Raw genomic sequence first — 16372 nt, forward strand, 5'->3', positions numbered from 1 at the left:
AGAGAGAGAGAGAGAAATGTTTGGTACACTTGAGTGTATATGGTGATACACTAGCATTTTCTGGCAGCATTACACCATCAGATTGGCTGCAACTGGTCACATCTCCTCTTGTCTGGTATATGGTCTGCTTATATACCATCTCCTCTTGTCTGGTAGGAGCAACTAGTGCATGTCACCTTGTGTTGGGGCGTTGCAGGTTCAAAACCCAATGGTATAGTTGTAACCAGCTTGCTTTTCAAAAAAAAAAAAAACTTAAGAATTGACCGTAGGTATGATTTTAGTTACAAAATAAATAAATATAAGGAATTACCAAATAATTTTTTTAGTATGAATCTGAATTATAAAAAAGTTTTAGTACTTTGATCAAGTAAGGATTTGATGCAAATCCAAACCCACCAACAAGTTGGTTTTCCTGGTGTCCGAGTCTAGATTTTCTGTATATTTTTATAAATTTTTGCCCTTGTCAATAATTTTATATGTAAAATTCACTTCCGAAATTTTGGTCAACCGGGCCCATCTGGGGGTTCTCCCGTTGCAATAAAGTCAAGAGTTAGTCGGTATGATTTTATTTGTTTGACAAAAGGCATAGTTTGTGATGGGCCTACTAACCTTTATTTATTTATTAGGTGGGTTAAGAAAACAGGGTTTCAGTGGTAATGTTTAATCCACTTTGAATCAGAACATTTCACTTCTTGTGAATGATGTAATGGATGACGTACAAAGAAAAACTCTTGCGATCATTCGGGCATTCCGTGCTTGATTTTTGGTTGAAATTAATTATACACATATGACTAACCTGGTGAGTATGATTCTGTAGGTCAAGCTGCCACTCGAATTTTACTATTTGGAGAGGCCCAATATTGGGCCTTAGGTAGGATGTCAACGGGTCGGAAATAACCCATTATCCAACCTAAATTCTGATCTGATTAATAATCAGTTTCCGGTTCCATATTGAGTTTTATATTCAAACCCGAACCTGAATCCGATTAAGTGTAAATAACGGGTTTTAAGTTCGTCAGAAACAAATTCAGTTTTATCTGATTTCGTCCAACTCTGAATCCAATTAGGTCATACCCGGTTATGCCAAACTCTATAATGCTTAAATCTGACCCGAGCCCAACCCATTTACATCCCTAGTCGTAGGAAGGTTTCGATGTGTCTATGATTTCAAGAGTGAACATGTTATGACATTTTCTTTTTTTTTAAAGGCAAGCTGGGGTTAATCCGAGACCCTTACCAGTTATGCAATAATACCATTGGGTTTTGAACCTCTAACTTCTCAACACAAGGTGACGTGCACTAGCTGCTCCTACCAGACAAAGGGAGCCCCGTTCACATTATATGCCGGGCAGCTGACAGACACCCATCTTGGCATTTCTCGGGTGTGGTCTCCATCCATCTCGAGAAATGTTGAGATGGGCTGCTGTCATGCAGAGGCGCTGCATAAAAACTGCCTCTTAACTTATCAATACATTTTAACATCATTTCAAGAAAAATTACATTTTGAAATATTAAAATATTAAACAAAATAAAATTTTATTAATTGAAGAATAAAAAGCTATGCCTTCATGTCTTATTTTTAAAAGAATTTTTGAACTTAGACATGGAACCTGCATCGAATGTCGGGTCATACCCGTATTTTGTAACATTGGCCGCTGAGAACGGGCCGCCAGGTACTTGACCCTAAAAGAAAACAAGGCACACATGATTTTAACGTGGTTCGGTGTAAAATCACTTACACCCACGATCCTTCACTCAACAATTTACTTGTAGAGGTTTCCACTATTTAAAGAGGTTACATGATTATCGATTTTTCTAGTCTCTTTATTGTTACATTTACTTCTCTCTATCATAACAGAATCCATAGCTAAATTATCGAGATTATCGCTATCACTGATAATCTCAATATTCTCAGTATTCTGTATTCCATCACGAGTCTCCTTGTTGATGACTTTGATAACATTTGCTTCTCATGTAGCCTTATCAAGACTCTATGTGAGAGTCCCATTATCAACATCGTGTATGATGTTGTTGAACTCTTTAGTGTATATACGTTTACATTTGGCATTATCAGCACCTTGGATTAGAGTCTGACTGGTGTGCGCATTGTTATCGTGCCTGATATTGTTGCTAGTAGCATATCGATCCTGATCGGTAGCTCTATTGTTAACAGTCCCCCTCAAACTGGTCGCAGATAGAGCAAAGAGACCCAGTTTGACCCAAAGATCGATAAAGAAAGTGTACGGCAGAGATTTGGTAAAGAGGTCAACAAGTTGTTTTGAGGAGGGCACATAACGAGTGATAAGGGTCCCAAGAGCAACTTTTTCCTAAACAAAATGATAATCAATATCAACAGGCTTCATTCGCGAATGAAAGGCTGGCTTGATAGTAGTTTGAAGCGCTGAAATATTATCACATAAGAGGACATGCGGTTGACTGAGGAAAATGCCCAGGTCACGTAGAAGAAACGTGAGCCACATGAGTTCAACAGTAGTATAGGCCATTGACCTGTATTCGGCTTCAGAACTAAACTGAGCAACAATTGGTTGCTTTTAGTACTCCATAAGATTGCAATTTATCCTGAGAAACATGCAAAAATCAGAGGTGGAGCAACGGGTGAGGGGACAACCGGCCCAATCAGCATCAGAGAAGGCATACACAGATAAGGATTTTTGGGAAAGAAGTCAGATGTCATGATCAATGGTGCCGTGAACAAACCGAAGGATCCACTTAACCATTTACAAGTGTTGATTGGTAGGATTCTGCATAAATTGACTAACATAGTTCACACTGAATGAGAGATCTAGATGAGTCATAGTGAGATATTGAAGACCGCCAACCAGACTACAATAAAAGGTGGCATCCTGAAAGGGTAAGTCACCGTCTGTCATGCCAACAACATTAGCCACCATGGGAGTCGTGATAGGCTTGATGCAAACCATTTGAGTTCTGTCAAGAAGTTCATGAGCATAGCAAGTCTGATTCAAGAAGAGACCCCCGATGGACCAGTGAACTTCAATGCTCAAAAAGTAGTGTAGAAATCCAAGGTCTTTCATGGCAAACTCCTGACTGACAGTATGTATGAATTTACGAAGAAACTGAGAATCATTGTCAGTCAAAATAATGTCATCAACATAAAGGAGAACAATAGTAACCATAGATCCACTTTTACAAATAAATAGTGATGGGTCAACCATGCTAGAAAAGAAGCCAAGAGAGAGCAAAAAAATGTTGAATCGATCATACCACACTTGAGGAGCCTGCTTGAGGCCATAAAGAGGTTTCTTGAGTTTTCAGACAAAATCAAGTCGTTGAGGATCATGAAAACTGGGAGGTTGCTTGAGGAACACGGTTTCATTCAAGTGACCATACAAGAAGGCATTCTTAACATCCAACTGGCGAATATCCCAGCATTGAGACAAGGCAACAATGAGAACATTATGGATGGTGGTTGGCTTAATGATAAGAGAAAAAGTTTCCAAGAAATCATGCCCGATATTTGATCAAAGCCTTTAGCAACAAGGCGAGCCTTGAGACATTCGATAGAGCCATCACTTTTAAGCTTGGTTTTATACACCCACTTACATCGGATAATATGCATGTCGAGTTGCTTGGGCACAAGTTTCCACGTGTCATTGAGGTGAAGAGCACGCATTTCCTCAATCACAGCATCACACCATCCATCATGAGTAAGGGCAACCTTGTGACTCTTAGGTTCAAGTGGCACAGAGATAGCAATAAAATATTTCAGATTAGGTTTGACGATACCATCCCACATATGGGTCACCATAGGATGGATGCGAGAACCCAGAGTGCTTTCAAGTGTCGTAGAAGTAGCACTTGATGGGGGAGTACAAGGAGGAGAGGCACACGGTTGAGGATCCATAATGGGGTGACTCGACAGAGTGGTCGGAGAGGGATCACAGGGTATAACTAAATTCTCATGGCTAGAGTCACATGTTACATTACGAGGATCAAGAGAGTCAGGCATCATGTGATCATTGTGAGTAGACTACTCTCCCAGATTAGTGAACTCACTTGTTCTATTGTTGGTAGAAAACAAGAATCAAGGATTGGAGTAGGGAAAGACACTTTCATCAAAAACGACATAAGATTAGTGAACTCACTTGTTCTATTGTTGGTAGAAAACAAGAATCAAGGATTGGAGTAGGGAAAGACACTTTCATCAAAAACGACATATCGTGAAGTATAGACTCGCCTAGTGGGAGGAAAAAGGCATTGATAGCTCTTATGATGATCGTTGTATCCTAGAAAAATACATGGTAATGTTTTAGCGTCAAATTTATTAATTGCATAATTCCGGAGATAGAGAAAGCACCGACATCCAAAGACCTACAAACTCGAATAATTTGGTTTCTTTAGAAAGATTTTTTCATACGGGGTTGCCATAGATAGAGTTGGCGAAGGTAGCCAGTTAATGATCCATGTTGTCGTTAAGAAGACTTCGACCCAGAATCGGGTTGGCAAATTAGCATGAAAGAGCATGGTTAACCCCAGTTCAATGATGAACCAATGTTTCCATTCAACCATGCCATTTTGTGCAAGAGTTTTCGGATAACTTTTATGGTGGACAATCCTGTTGGACTTCAGATAAGTCTAAAGTTCATGACTCCCGAACTCACCCTCTTCATCAGTTTGAAATATTTTTCAAATTGAGTATGAACATATATACTTATGAAACTCAATGAAGTTTTGGTAGAGTTCAGACTTGTACCATAGGAGAAATATTCAAGAAAAATTGGAGTATTCGTCAATTAAAACTGCATAAAATCTAAACCCTTGATGAGAGGCAATAGGGCCAGGTCCTTATAAGTCAAAATGAATTTTGTCAAATAACTTCATGCGATGCTTATTAACTGAAAGAAAAGGCAGTCTACTTATTTTTCCCATATGACAACTGACATAGATAGTACATGTAGCTGATTTGATGTTATTGAAATAAATTTATTTTTGTCCAAAAAATTAACAACTTGTCCATGCACATGTCCAAGTCTTTGATGCCAGATGTCCCAACTTGAGTGTCTAAAATGAGAAGAAAAGAAGATTTACTGATGATGGACCTTGTTCCTTGAGTTGTCAAAAGCATACAGGTCTCCCACTCTACTCCTTGTCGCCACCTGTCTGCCCGTCTTCTTGTTCTTAATCACAAAACCATCAGATGTGAACTCAAATAAACATGGCATATCAAAAGTTTACTGACTGACGGATACCAAATTCTTTTTTATCTCAGGGACAACCAAAACATTATTCAACAGAAGAGAGTGGTTACCATTATCGATTTGTGTGGTCCCGACATGAGTAATATTTTGTTTGGCACCATTGCCAACCATAACTTTTTTGGATCCAAAATACTTGGAATAGATATTGAGATTACTTGGATTGGTAGTGATATGCGAGGTGGCTTCTGTGTCAAGAAATCATTCTTGCTCTTGGCCAATTGCTAGTTTCATGGCAGCCAGAGCATATGGAATATCGTCAGCTTGATAGGCATGGTTAAAACGATGCCAATAGTTAAGAGCACTATGATTCATTTTCTCGCAGATTTGGCATAACACTCCTTTTTTCTTTCATGAATTGGCTTTAGGATTTGGTGGATTAAAACCAGATTTTGGTTTGTTTTGATTGAATCGACTACCACCATGGTCGGCCTGGACAAAGCCCTGCCCTTTTGAATTAAACTTTTGTTTAGGGTTGAACCGATTTTTTTGAGTGGTAAACTTCTGCCCCAAAAAGGCAGAGTTTTCAATGACACTTTCTTCAGCGCATAGTTTCTCGTCCTTGAAGCAAACCGACCACATCATCATATGATGGAATAGGTGGCTTTAGCATAGTTGTAATAAAGGCATCATGATCATGGCCCAACCCATTGAGAAGCCAAAAAACCATAGTTTCATCTTCTACGGGCTGGACAATGGCAGTAAATTCATCATAGATCTTTTTGAACCCATTGACATATTCATTTATCGAGAGATTTTTCTTCCGGTAGGACTGCAACTTTTGGGTTAAGAGAAATTCTCTTTCTTTAGAGACATGGGTGAAGGCCTTAATGAGTGTATTCCATACCTCACTTGACGTTTGGCGACCAACGACGAGACCCAGCACTTTCTCAAAGAGAGTGCCTATGATCCATCTTCGTAGCAGCCTATCTGATTTCCTCTAGGCAACAAAATAAGGATTCGAGACTCCATCAATGGTTTTCGTTGGAATGAGAGTTTCTCCATCAACGAAGCCAATCATGTCTTGGCTCTCAATGAGCCCAAGCAACTGTGTTTTTCACAAAAGAAAATTTGAGTGGTTTAGTTTGATGGTGACAAAATTTACCACATTCATATTGAAGGGATATGAAAACTTGATAGAACAATCGCTGGATACTGATGCCATTGAAAGAAGAATTCCGATCACCCAGGATGCAAGCAGCTCTGATATCATAAAAGAAAACAAGTCACACACGATTTTAGCATGGTTTGGTGTAAAATCACATATATCTACGATCCTCCACTCAACAACAATTTACTTGTAGAAGTTTCTACTATTTAAAGAGGTTACATGATTATCGATTTTTTTAGTGTCTTCATTGTTACATTTACTTCTCTCTATCATAACCAAATTCATAGCTAAAGTAATTATCACTGATAATCTCAATATTCTCACTATTTTGTATTCCATCATGAGTCTCTTTGTCGATGACTTGCTTCTTGTGTAGTCTTATCAAGACTCTGTGTGAAAGATCCATTATCGTATAGGATATTGTTGGACTCTCCATTGTAACTGCATTTAATTAGCATTATCAACATCGTGTATGATGTTGTTGGACTCTCTAGAGTAACTGCATTTACATTTGGCATTATCAGCACCGTCTATGTGCATCATTATCGTGCCCGATATTGTTGCTAGTAGCAGATCGATCTCGCACGGTAGCTCTATTGTTGACAGAGACCCATCAGGGTGTACCCGAAACCACCAAAATAACAAAGCGTTGACTCATCAGCGTCTACCTGAGCAAAGTGTCCGGTTCGGGTTTTGTCCGGGTCACAAAAATAAAATCCCAAACCTGGATCCGTATAATTTCAAATGTTTACTTTTACTTAAAATACATATAAAACAGTTGTGTCTACAGCAAAAAACCTGGATCGGCTAGGGTATCAAGGAAAAAAACATAATCCAAACCCAGCCCGCCGCATATTGCTCACATCGAGTTTGAGTCAACCCGAATAATTTTCAGGTCCGAGAATTTTTATGCCCATACCCAGGAATTCATATTCAGTGTCGGGTTGAGTACCCGGTACAAACCTGTCACGTTGACAGCCTAATTACTACCTTGAAAAAGCCGTTTAATTGTCATGATATAACACAAAAAATGATAGAATGAAAAGAACGTTTGATTTAACGCAAGTGATTTTATGGTGAGAAGTACCCTAAAACTAAAATAGGCGTACCAGTGTACCCCCATTATATATTTATGGTATTAAAGCTTGGTAAGCATCAATGTGTCTGAACAAACCCTGTGGGTACTGGAATCTCATAACGGCTATATATAAATGAAGTGTTTGGCTAACAGTGGAATGTACTGGCTTTTGGAGGGGTGAGTCAAACAAGGGATATCTTGTTTTCTTACATTTCCAGGTTTCATGGTTCCGAGGCTTTCCGGTCCATGTCAGGGTGTGTTTGTGTATCCCGAAAAACACACGAAGAACGGAGCGTTTCTGTGGGCCCTACCGGTGGCAACGCAAACAGAGGGCTCTCTTTTCTCGCAGAAAGAGAGTCCCAAAATCAAAGTGACCACCCACTTTCAGCGGAATTGCATCGCGGACTCTGTTTCTCCCCGTGATGCAAACGCATCCTCGGTTGGGGTTTCCTTTTCAAATGGGAAAGATGAGGAGATTTCTTACCTGAAAGCAGTGACATTCTGGAAGTAGTGGAGGATAAGTTTTCAAAGGCATACAAACCAATGTTATTAAATCGTCGAATTAAATCGGCCCAATGATGATTAAAAAGGGTCTGATTTACAATCGATTAAATTCATTCGTTTTTTAAATAGTTTTTTAAGTGGGTTAAAATAATTGTTTAACTTTTAATATTTTGTATTGTTTAATGACACGAGTCATCTGTGGTAAAAAATCGTCCATTCACAACAGATTCACCTAGTTAACCCAGCGGTGTCAATGGGTAGGGTAGGGTTTGGTTCGGACTCTGGTGGAACCAGACCTGGCCCTATTTTTCACGTATGATATCGGACCCACCATAAGAGAAACCATACTCATCCGCGATAAAAACTACATGAACCAGACCCAGGCCATCCGATAAAATAATATTTTTATCAATTACATTGAAAAAATGTGGGTCTTAATCGGAACTCGGGCCAGACCTGGGTCTGGTATAAAATTTCACAAACTATACCCGGATCCATGTATTAATCGGACCTTCGGGTCTGAACCTGAGTCTTAATTGGTTTTCTTATTTATCACTATATATACCCGGACACTATAGGATTTGGTATGGGTCACCCGTTGACACACTTAGTACTAATACAACATAGGTTATTTGGGCTCGGCTTATTTACCGCTAGATCCAGCTTGGTCTGCTTAGGCTCGACTCATTTATCTCATCTCACGCTGAGCCCATTTGATGAACATGACAGGCTTTATGCGTACCAAACCTGCTAGCTGAGGCATGAGCTAGCCAGTGCTCGGTTTGTTCCTTATATTTAGAGGGTAGCTTTTTATTTTTTAGAACCTTATAAAAACCCACCCATATATCAGAATTGAACACTTCAGTACATAAATCACATAAATACTGTTAAAATTTAAAAATAAAATAAAAGAGCCCTGAAAAACTCATTTAGCACCTACCCATTAACTCTCTTTTTTTCTCTATATATATATATATACAAAGGATTAATGTTCCACCCAAAAAAATTAGTAATTTACATCCAACAATGATTGGATGTCACTCCTTTTCTAACCATAGAGCTTTTCATCATTAAAACTCAATGTACTAGATTTTTATTATTTATTTTGTAAGCAACAAGTTTTAGAATATGATTTTCACTGTTTACATGTGTTTTTTTAAAACGCAAAAATTTAAATGCCCACAATACTTTTTGCCAAATCATAAATGCATATTGTGAGCTTATATTTTAAAAACATGCCTGTATGTTGTAAAATCTCTATATAAAACGTATTATTTTACTAATTAAATTATAAATAACAAATATGTAAGAGTTGATTGTTGAAACACAAACATTGGTGCAGGAGAACCGTTAGATCATCAGCGGTTAAAAATTTTGGACTTTCCATTAGTCTCTCTCTCTCTCGCTCTCTCTCTCTCTCTCTCTCTCTCTCTCTCTATATATATATATATATATATATATATATATATATATATATATATATATACTCAAGCAAAGTTCATATTTTTCTACTCTGCGGGTTCGTTGGAGAGCCCTTGGACCTAAAAGTCTTTGAGATTTGAGATCCATGAATTTCAGAACCAACTTTTTTTATGTAGCACTGGATCTAAAATTAATCTCATATTAGGTTGAATTTGGTGTGTTCACAGATCTTTGGGGTGAGATCCATAGGATTCTAACACACCCTAATTGATTTACTTTAGGAGTTTATTACTCGACACTTATATATATATATATATATAGAGAGAGAGAGAGAGAGAGTAGCCATGGTGCTTGTTGTGTGCACATGGCAGGCAGTGCCTTTGAAAATCACTGAAACAAAACAAAGAAAACTTGTCAAGTATTCCTGAACCTCTCGTCTCTACACGTATCGGCAAAGTTTGATTTCATTAAGACCAACCGGTCTCCGTGTGGTTGGTAGGAGCTGTCAGTTCACCTCTCCTTGTGGTGGGACGTTGCAGGCTCAAAACCCAGTAGTACCTTCAATAACATGTGGGGTCCGCCTAACCCTATCTTGCCTTTCAAAAAAAAAAAGTTTGATTTCATTAAGATGGGTGGCCTTTTCATTCTGTAGTCTATACAACAACCTAATCTATTCAACTTTTTCCTTCATTTTATACACCCCCTTTCAAAAAAGAGGGTAGGTATATGGACACCGGGTCGGATCCTGGTTGGATTTTTGGTACCTACGCAAAATTGCTGTATTTGGGGCTGGTCAATTGGGTCAGATTGGGACGGCCCGATGTCCACCCCCATAAGACAGAAGGGGTTAGGGGTGCCAACTTTTCAGATTTGGGTCAGAGATCTAACTGATTCTGAATTCATTTAATCCATTACGGCAATAATAATAATAACATCTGATTATATTCAGATTTTATAAAGTCATCAAGACCAAACCTGAACCCAAATGAAATCGGGATCTAGTTACCTGTAAAGGGCATATCCAGTTAAGCTAAATGGATCCAGATTCTGTAATAGCTATTATTGTATCCGGGCCTGAATCCGATAAAACCACGTCCGATTGCGAAGCACTCAGCTGGCATTGCCTGCAATCGAGCCGAATCCGACCCGTTTAGTTGGCAGGTTTGTATTACCGTGACATTTCCCTATTTCTTTAAAGGCACTTTCGTCCTTCGCCTCAGAGACCAACGACTCTGTAACTTCCCGTTTGAATCTAAGCGCTCTTTGGTCGTATCTCATCCACAAACTCCTCACATCTACTCTTTTTCATTCCGCCGTTGCAGAGCAGACATTGTTGAAAATCTCTCTCTCTCTCTCTCTCTCTCTCTCTCTCTCTCTCTCGTATGGACACGACACGGAGAAACGGACGCGAAAATGATACGAGACACCATTTTCATTGGATTTATGTTAAGATCATAGTAACAAATCTTTGAACTTCACAGGGTCGAAACCTTGCCATAAGATGGCAATGCAAGACTGAAGATGGGTGTACTTCCCAAGGGGAGGGGGGTAGGGAAACCTTAGAGCCAGGTTGCATCACATGGCACGCTTTTGAGTGTGCCTCTGCACCTGCCCCGGAATCACCTACGTGGTATCCCATGTGGTAAGTAGGGTCAAGCTGGAAGGCCCAGGATCGAATCCTGCTATCACATGGGGGTGGCTGTTGTTTTGGTAGGGGGCCGCCTAAACTCAGCTTGCCTTTAAAAAAAAAAAACAGAAAAACATGCTGTCGGTAATGAATGGCTTTTTCTTTTAGATTATCCAAAAAAAAAAAAAACGTAACAATTCTCGATATTGAGATTTTCTCTGCAAAAGAAAGTCTCGTGTAAATTTTGTTTGGAAAATCTCCACAAAATACATTAACAATATAAAATATTAAAATATAAATGTTGCATTAATGGCACGAAAATATCAAATGATAACACAATATTTTCAAACCAAATTATCGTTTTTTTTAGTAGATTTTTGAAATTCTCAGCGATAAAATCACAATATTTAAAAAAGCTACCGATATTGCTATAAAAGAAGACACAATGCCCCCTTGGTGCAATGAGGTGGACACTGGCGCTAGAGGGTCGGTCAAGGTTTGATTCCCACGAGTGTCTCCCTTCTTCGAAACCCGGCACGGCCAGAGTCCTAGCCTCAAAAGTTTTACGCTGCTAGCACAACAACAAGTAAGTATGTCACGCTGTCCTAGTATGATCAGGTCTTCATGTCGGGTGCAGTTTCTTCGCGTTATAATTAAAAAACACAAAAAAAAAGACACGATACGATACGATACGATACGAAGAATAAGAGTGTCACTGTGACGTATGTTTCCCCCCCTTTGCCCCTCTTAATTAACCGATTGATCGATCCAAAGCAAGAAAAAGAGAAGTTTCCTTCTTTCGCTAATGTCAAACCCTAGACAGCCCACGAGACCACCCTCTCGTATAAATAGGGGGACAACAAAAGGAGAAAAACAATTAAAAAAAGAAGAAAAAAAGTACCCTGAAGACTCGAACTCTCTCTGGTCCTCCTCCTTCAAAACCCCAGCGTCATTTCTGCGTATTTTTTCGTGGAATGATTGTGGCGGTGTTCAGACTCATTATGGCGTTTAGCTTCGGTCGTCGGAACGAGGGGGCGTGAATTCTTCAGAGGTTTTGCAGGTTTTCCCTCCTTCGTCTCTTGATGAAGAATATGTCTTCGACTTGAGCTACGAAACGAGGTCGCTCTCGTCGTAGCTCGATCTGAGATCTTCTTACGGAGGAGTGTGGAGCTTGAGGTTTTGCGGTGGAGATCGAGGGAGAGGGAACGAAGGGATATTCTTCTTCTTCTGCACTGTTTTGTTTTTTCTTTTTCTTTCTTGAAAGTTTTTTCGGTGTTTTCATTGGTTTATCTCTTAGAGAGTTGAAGTTTTTTGAGTTTTCGTTTTGGTTTTAGTGGGAAAGACGAGAGTCGGGGTGTTTGCTGGTTCGTTTCGGTTGTCTGTGTTTCCGCCGGAGATTTAGCCAGAAAATCGGAGTGTTTTTTGGTGTACTACGGAGATCTTAGTCGGAAAGTAAAAAAGATCGTGTTTTTATGCGAATTTCCATCTAAAAATTACGTTTTTTTTTTTTTGAAGTTATTTGGTTCGATCGATATCCGGAAACTGTCGTTCGAAGAATCGTAATGATGAAATTCTTAAGTTTAGAATCAATCGTCCTTGTATTTGTATCTGGTGCTCTCCTTCTGCCACCCATCGCCGCTCAGAACTGCAACCGCAGATGTGGTGCCACAAATATCGTCCCCTTCCCGTTCGGATTCTCAGGCAGTTGCCCGATTCCATTAGGCTGCGATGAAGGAAGTGGAAACATCACCTTCCGCGGCCTCCCTGTTGTCAATTTCACGGGAGGCAGAGTCATACTCCATTTTCCGTTAAATTGCAGCCGCCCGTTTAAAGAATGGGGAGGCTTCTTCGGATCATCATATGCATTGACGAGCCAAAACGGCCTCCTGCTGAGCGATTGCAGCTCGCAGGTCCCCAGCTGGGTCCTTTCGGGCCCTCTGATCGCCGAACGCCTCGGAATCAGATGCAATTCGGTGAATGTCAGTTGTTTCTCGGACGATACGGGCGGATTCATGAATAAGACTCTGCTATCGGAATTGAAATGCGAGAAATTATTGTCTTCTGTCACGGTGGAAGACGGGAGGAGTCCCGCGTTGTCTCTGGAGTTGCAGGAGATGGAACTCGGGTGGTGGTTGGAGGGTGATAACTGCTCGGCCTGTCTCCCGGCTGCAAATTGCTCGCAGATCAAATCTCCAGCTACCGGGCGTCCGGCTTTTAGTTGCAGCTGTAGGGAAGGATTCGTGGGAGATGGATTCATGGACGGAGATGGTTGCCGGAAAAGTAAGTCATCCGCCGGATATCGGGGCGTTGTTTGCTCCAGGAATTCCTGACAATTCTTTTTGTATTTATGGAGTCAAGAAGGAATTCCGAGCTGTCTTTTTCTTTCAAATCTGTTTATATAAGTTTGATATTTCGTTGGTTAATATAGTTTTTTTTTATCATTGTTATTGGTAGTTTCTTCCTCATGCAATCCTTCAAAATACTTGTCCGGCCGATGCGGGGGTACCACCAGAGTTGGTGTTCTAATTGGAGGTATTGCTTAAGAAAGCCTGTCATCTTTTTGGGTTTTTCTCTACTAGTATCCAATTGTTGTTAGGTTGCCCTTCACAAATTTTTTGTTGGTATTCATCTTTTTGTTCAATCATTCCCGAATATGAACATTTGCCTATTTGTTGTTGGCGTTTAAGTTGGCTTTGAGTCTCTTTGACTTGGGGAAACTTGTCCTTTTGAATTTGCTTTTGCCCTGATTTAGGTGTTCAGCTACTGCATAGGTTTTTTCTTTGATATCTTTATGCTGATCATGATGTGTTTCTGTAAATAGTAAAGACTGTTCGATCTTTAGTCGTTTTCTTAATTTAGACCTTCAATTTTTCTCTCTTTTGAGCTTAATGCGTTTTCTTTAGGGATTATTGGGTTTGAATCAACAGCCTTTATTTAATCAGAGAAGCTATCAAGTACTGAAACGCATAAATGGTTACATTCAATCCTTTAACACTGGCGTTTTTCTCCCTTGCATCAATCCTTTTTTTTATCTGTCCGCGTACAAAGCATGGTTTTAGTCCTGATTCTTTGTTATTAGAAAGCCAAGATTATTAGATCATTGTTGTGTTTATAATTTTTAAGGAGTGAAAAAAAAAATAGACCTCCAAATTTTGCTTAGGTTGAGAGGGAAAAAAAATGTTTGCAAGGTGCAGCGAATGACTCCGCCTCCTTTGTTTTTTTGTCTCTGTTCTGAAGGCCTTGTTGCTGGAGCCGTAGTGATGGCTTTGGTCGGCTTCCTTTTCTTCTTCTTTCTGAGGCGGCGTTCATCTTTAAAGTCCCGAACGAGTGCTAAGCTCTTGTTGTCTAAAGCAGCTGGGTCTTTCAGTGTGCCATTGTATACTTACAGAGAGATGGAGAAAGCTACAAATGGTTTCTCAGAAAACCAGAGGCTGGGCACAGGGGCGTATGGTACAGTCTATTCAGGAAAACTGCATAATGATGAATGGGTAGCGATCAAGAAGATCAGACATAGAGACGTTGACGGAATTGAACAGGTTATGAATGAGATCAAGCTTCTTTCATCGGTCAGTCACCCCAACCTAGTCCGGCTCTTAGGTTGTTGCATTGAACGAGGCGAGCAGATCCTTGTTTATGAGTTTATGCCGAACGGAACTCTCGCGCAGCATTTACAGCGGGAGAGAGGTGAAGGTCTCTCTTGGTATGTCAGGTTAGATATTGCAGCTGAAACTGCTCATGCCATTGCTCATCTCCACTCTGCCATAGACCCACCAATCTACCACAGAGACATCAAATCCAGCAACATTCTCTTGGATCACAATTTCAAATCAAAAGTTGCTGATTTTGGGCTGTCAAGAATGGTGTCTACAGAAACATCTCATATTTCCACGGCGCCACAAGGGACCCCCGGCTATCTGGACCCTCAGTACCATCAAAACTTTCATCTTTCAGATAAGAGTGATGTTTATAGCTTCGGTGTGGTTCTTGTTGAGATCATAACCGCTATGAAGGTGGTAGATTTCTCTAGGAATAATAGTGAGATCAATTTAGCTGCACTAGCTATTGATAAGATCGGTAAGGGGTGCGTGGATGAGATGATTGATCCTTTTCTAAAGCCACACAGAGATCCATGGACACTTTCAACTGTTCGTAAGGTCGCAGAGCTCGCTTTCAGGTGCCTTGCTTTTCACAGGGATATGAGACCGTCGATGCTGGAGGTAGCCGTCGAGCTGGATCATATCAGGTTCGGCTTTGATGAGAACAATTCTGAAATATCTCCGTGCTCTTCAATGTCATCAGCAAGGTCTCAACTGCCGGTAAAGGTGAAAGAGACCGGAAGTATAAAAGGTGTAGTTGTTCCTCACTTGGTGATTGGAATCCCTACAGGAGTGAATGAGATGTCCCCAATGTCTGTGCAGGAATCTTGGTTTAGTGAACACAGTTCTCCTTCCACAAGCAGCCTATTGGATAATGTGGTTCAGTGACCTAAATCTTTGAGTCAGGGTTGTGTTCTGTGAATACCAATAGATAAGATGACCACACTATATTTCTTGTCCTTTTATTTCTCTTATAAATGAAAAATTTTCACATTCTCATGATCCATTACTATCATTATTTCATCATTGTCGTCTGAAGTAGGTTTTGTAAGTATTTTGGGGTTGAATGAGATAGCTGGATGGTTAGGTTGCACTATTATAACTAAGGTCTGGGGTTCGATTCTCAGGGGACCTATCTCTCAGCTTGATTATCAAAAAAAAAAAAGAGAGTTGGAAAAGTTATTTTTTCACTAACAAGAGCAGACGGTAGGTGTCTACAGTTTTTCTGCCTACCGCCAGCCTACACAGCTTTTGAAAGATTTTTTTTCACATTTTCTTTAAATCTGATCTTATAGATGTGATCTGCATGTTTGATTTTATAATAATGGCTCTTGGATCGTCCAATTCAGATTTCTAGGTTTTTATAAGATCTAAAAAATTGGTCTAAAAATTTTGCAAATATTTAAGGCTTAAAAATCATGTTCTTTTATAACTCAAGTGTCGCTCTCTAACAAATGGACCATGCCCAACACATCTGAAAAGGTTAAATTTGCGAAAAAACAACTCAAAAATGCCTGTTTGCTCGAAATATGATGATGGTAGGCCAGAAAAGTGATAATCTGCTACAACTTTTCCCAATATCAATATCCAAATCTCACCCAGATACTCAGAACTGAGCAATGCATACATAGGATCTGAAGCCGACCGGCTTACATCGCTATATAAGAAAGTGATTTCATCTCGAGGTCATCTTTGTCATTCTGAAAAAGTGAGGTAGTTCTACCATCACAAGCCATAGGTGGTTCTGATGTAGTTTGGTTTGGCACACATTGCAACTTTTTGACATCCTCTCGTTCC

The 16372-nt window shown here is 39.9% G+C and overlaps 1 protein-coding gene across 1 annotated transcript; it reads left to right on the top strand.

The window, feature by feature from the left end:
- The first annotated feature begins 11860 nt into the window (after positions 1-11860).
- Positions 11861-15578, top strand: LOC149835140 (wall-associated receptor kinase-like 14). The gene is made up of 3 exons (XM_090011721.1): positions 11861-13259; positions 13434-13511; positions 14217-15578. The coding sequence occupies exons 1-3, from the start codon at positions 12542-12544 to the stop codon at positions 15461-15463; spliced, it is 2043 nt and encodes a 680-aa protein (XP_089867847.1). The 5' UTR covers positions 11861-12541; the 3' UTR covers positions 15464-15578.
- Positions 15579-16372: the final 794 nt, after the last annotated feature.

This window comes from Nuphar pumila, chromosome 6 (assembly GCF_984573655.1).
Source record: "Nuphar pumila chromosome 6, dmNupPumi1.hap1.1, whole genome shotgun sequence".
NCBI classification, from domain to species: domain Eukaryota; kingdom Viridiplantae; phylum Streptophyta; class Magnoliopsida; order Nymphaeales; family Nymphaeaceae; genus Nuphar; species Nuphar pumila.

Excerpts from the sequence above, each read along its gene's own strand:
- LOC149835140 (XM_090011721.1), top strand. The coding sequence starts at position 12,542 with ATGATGAAATTCTTAAGTTTAGAATCAATCGTCCTTGTATTTGTATCT. Across the intron at positions 13,260-13,433 it reads CGGAGATGGTTGCCGGAAAA|TTTCTTCCTCATGCAATCCT; the intron begins GTAAGTCATCCG and ends TGTTATTGGTAG. Across the intron at positions 13,512-14,216 it reads AGTTGGTGTTCTAATTGGAG|GCCTTGTTGCTGGAGCCGTA; the intron begins GTATTGCTTAAG and ends TCTGTTCTGAAG.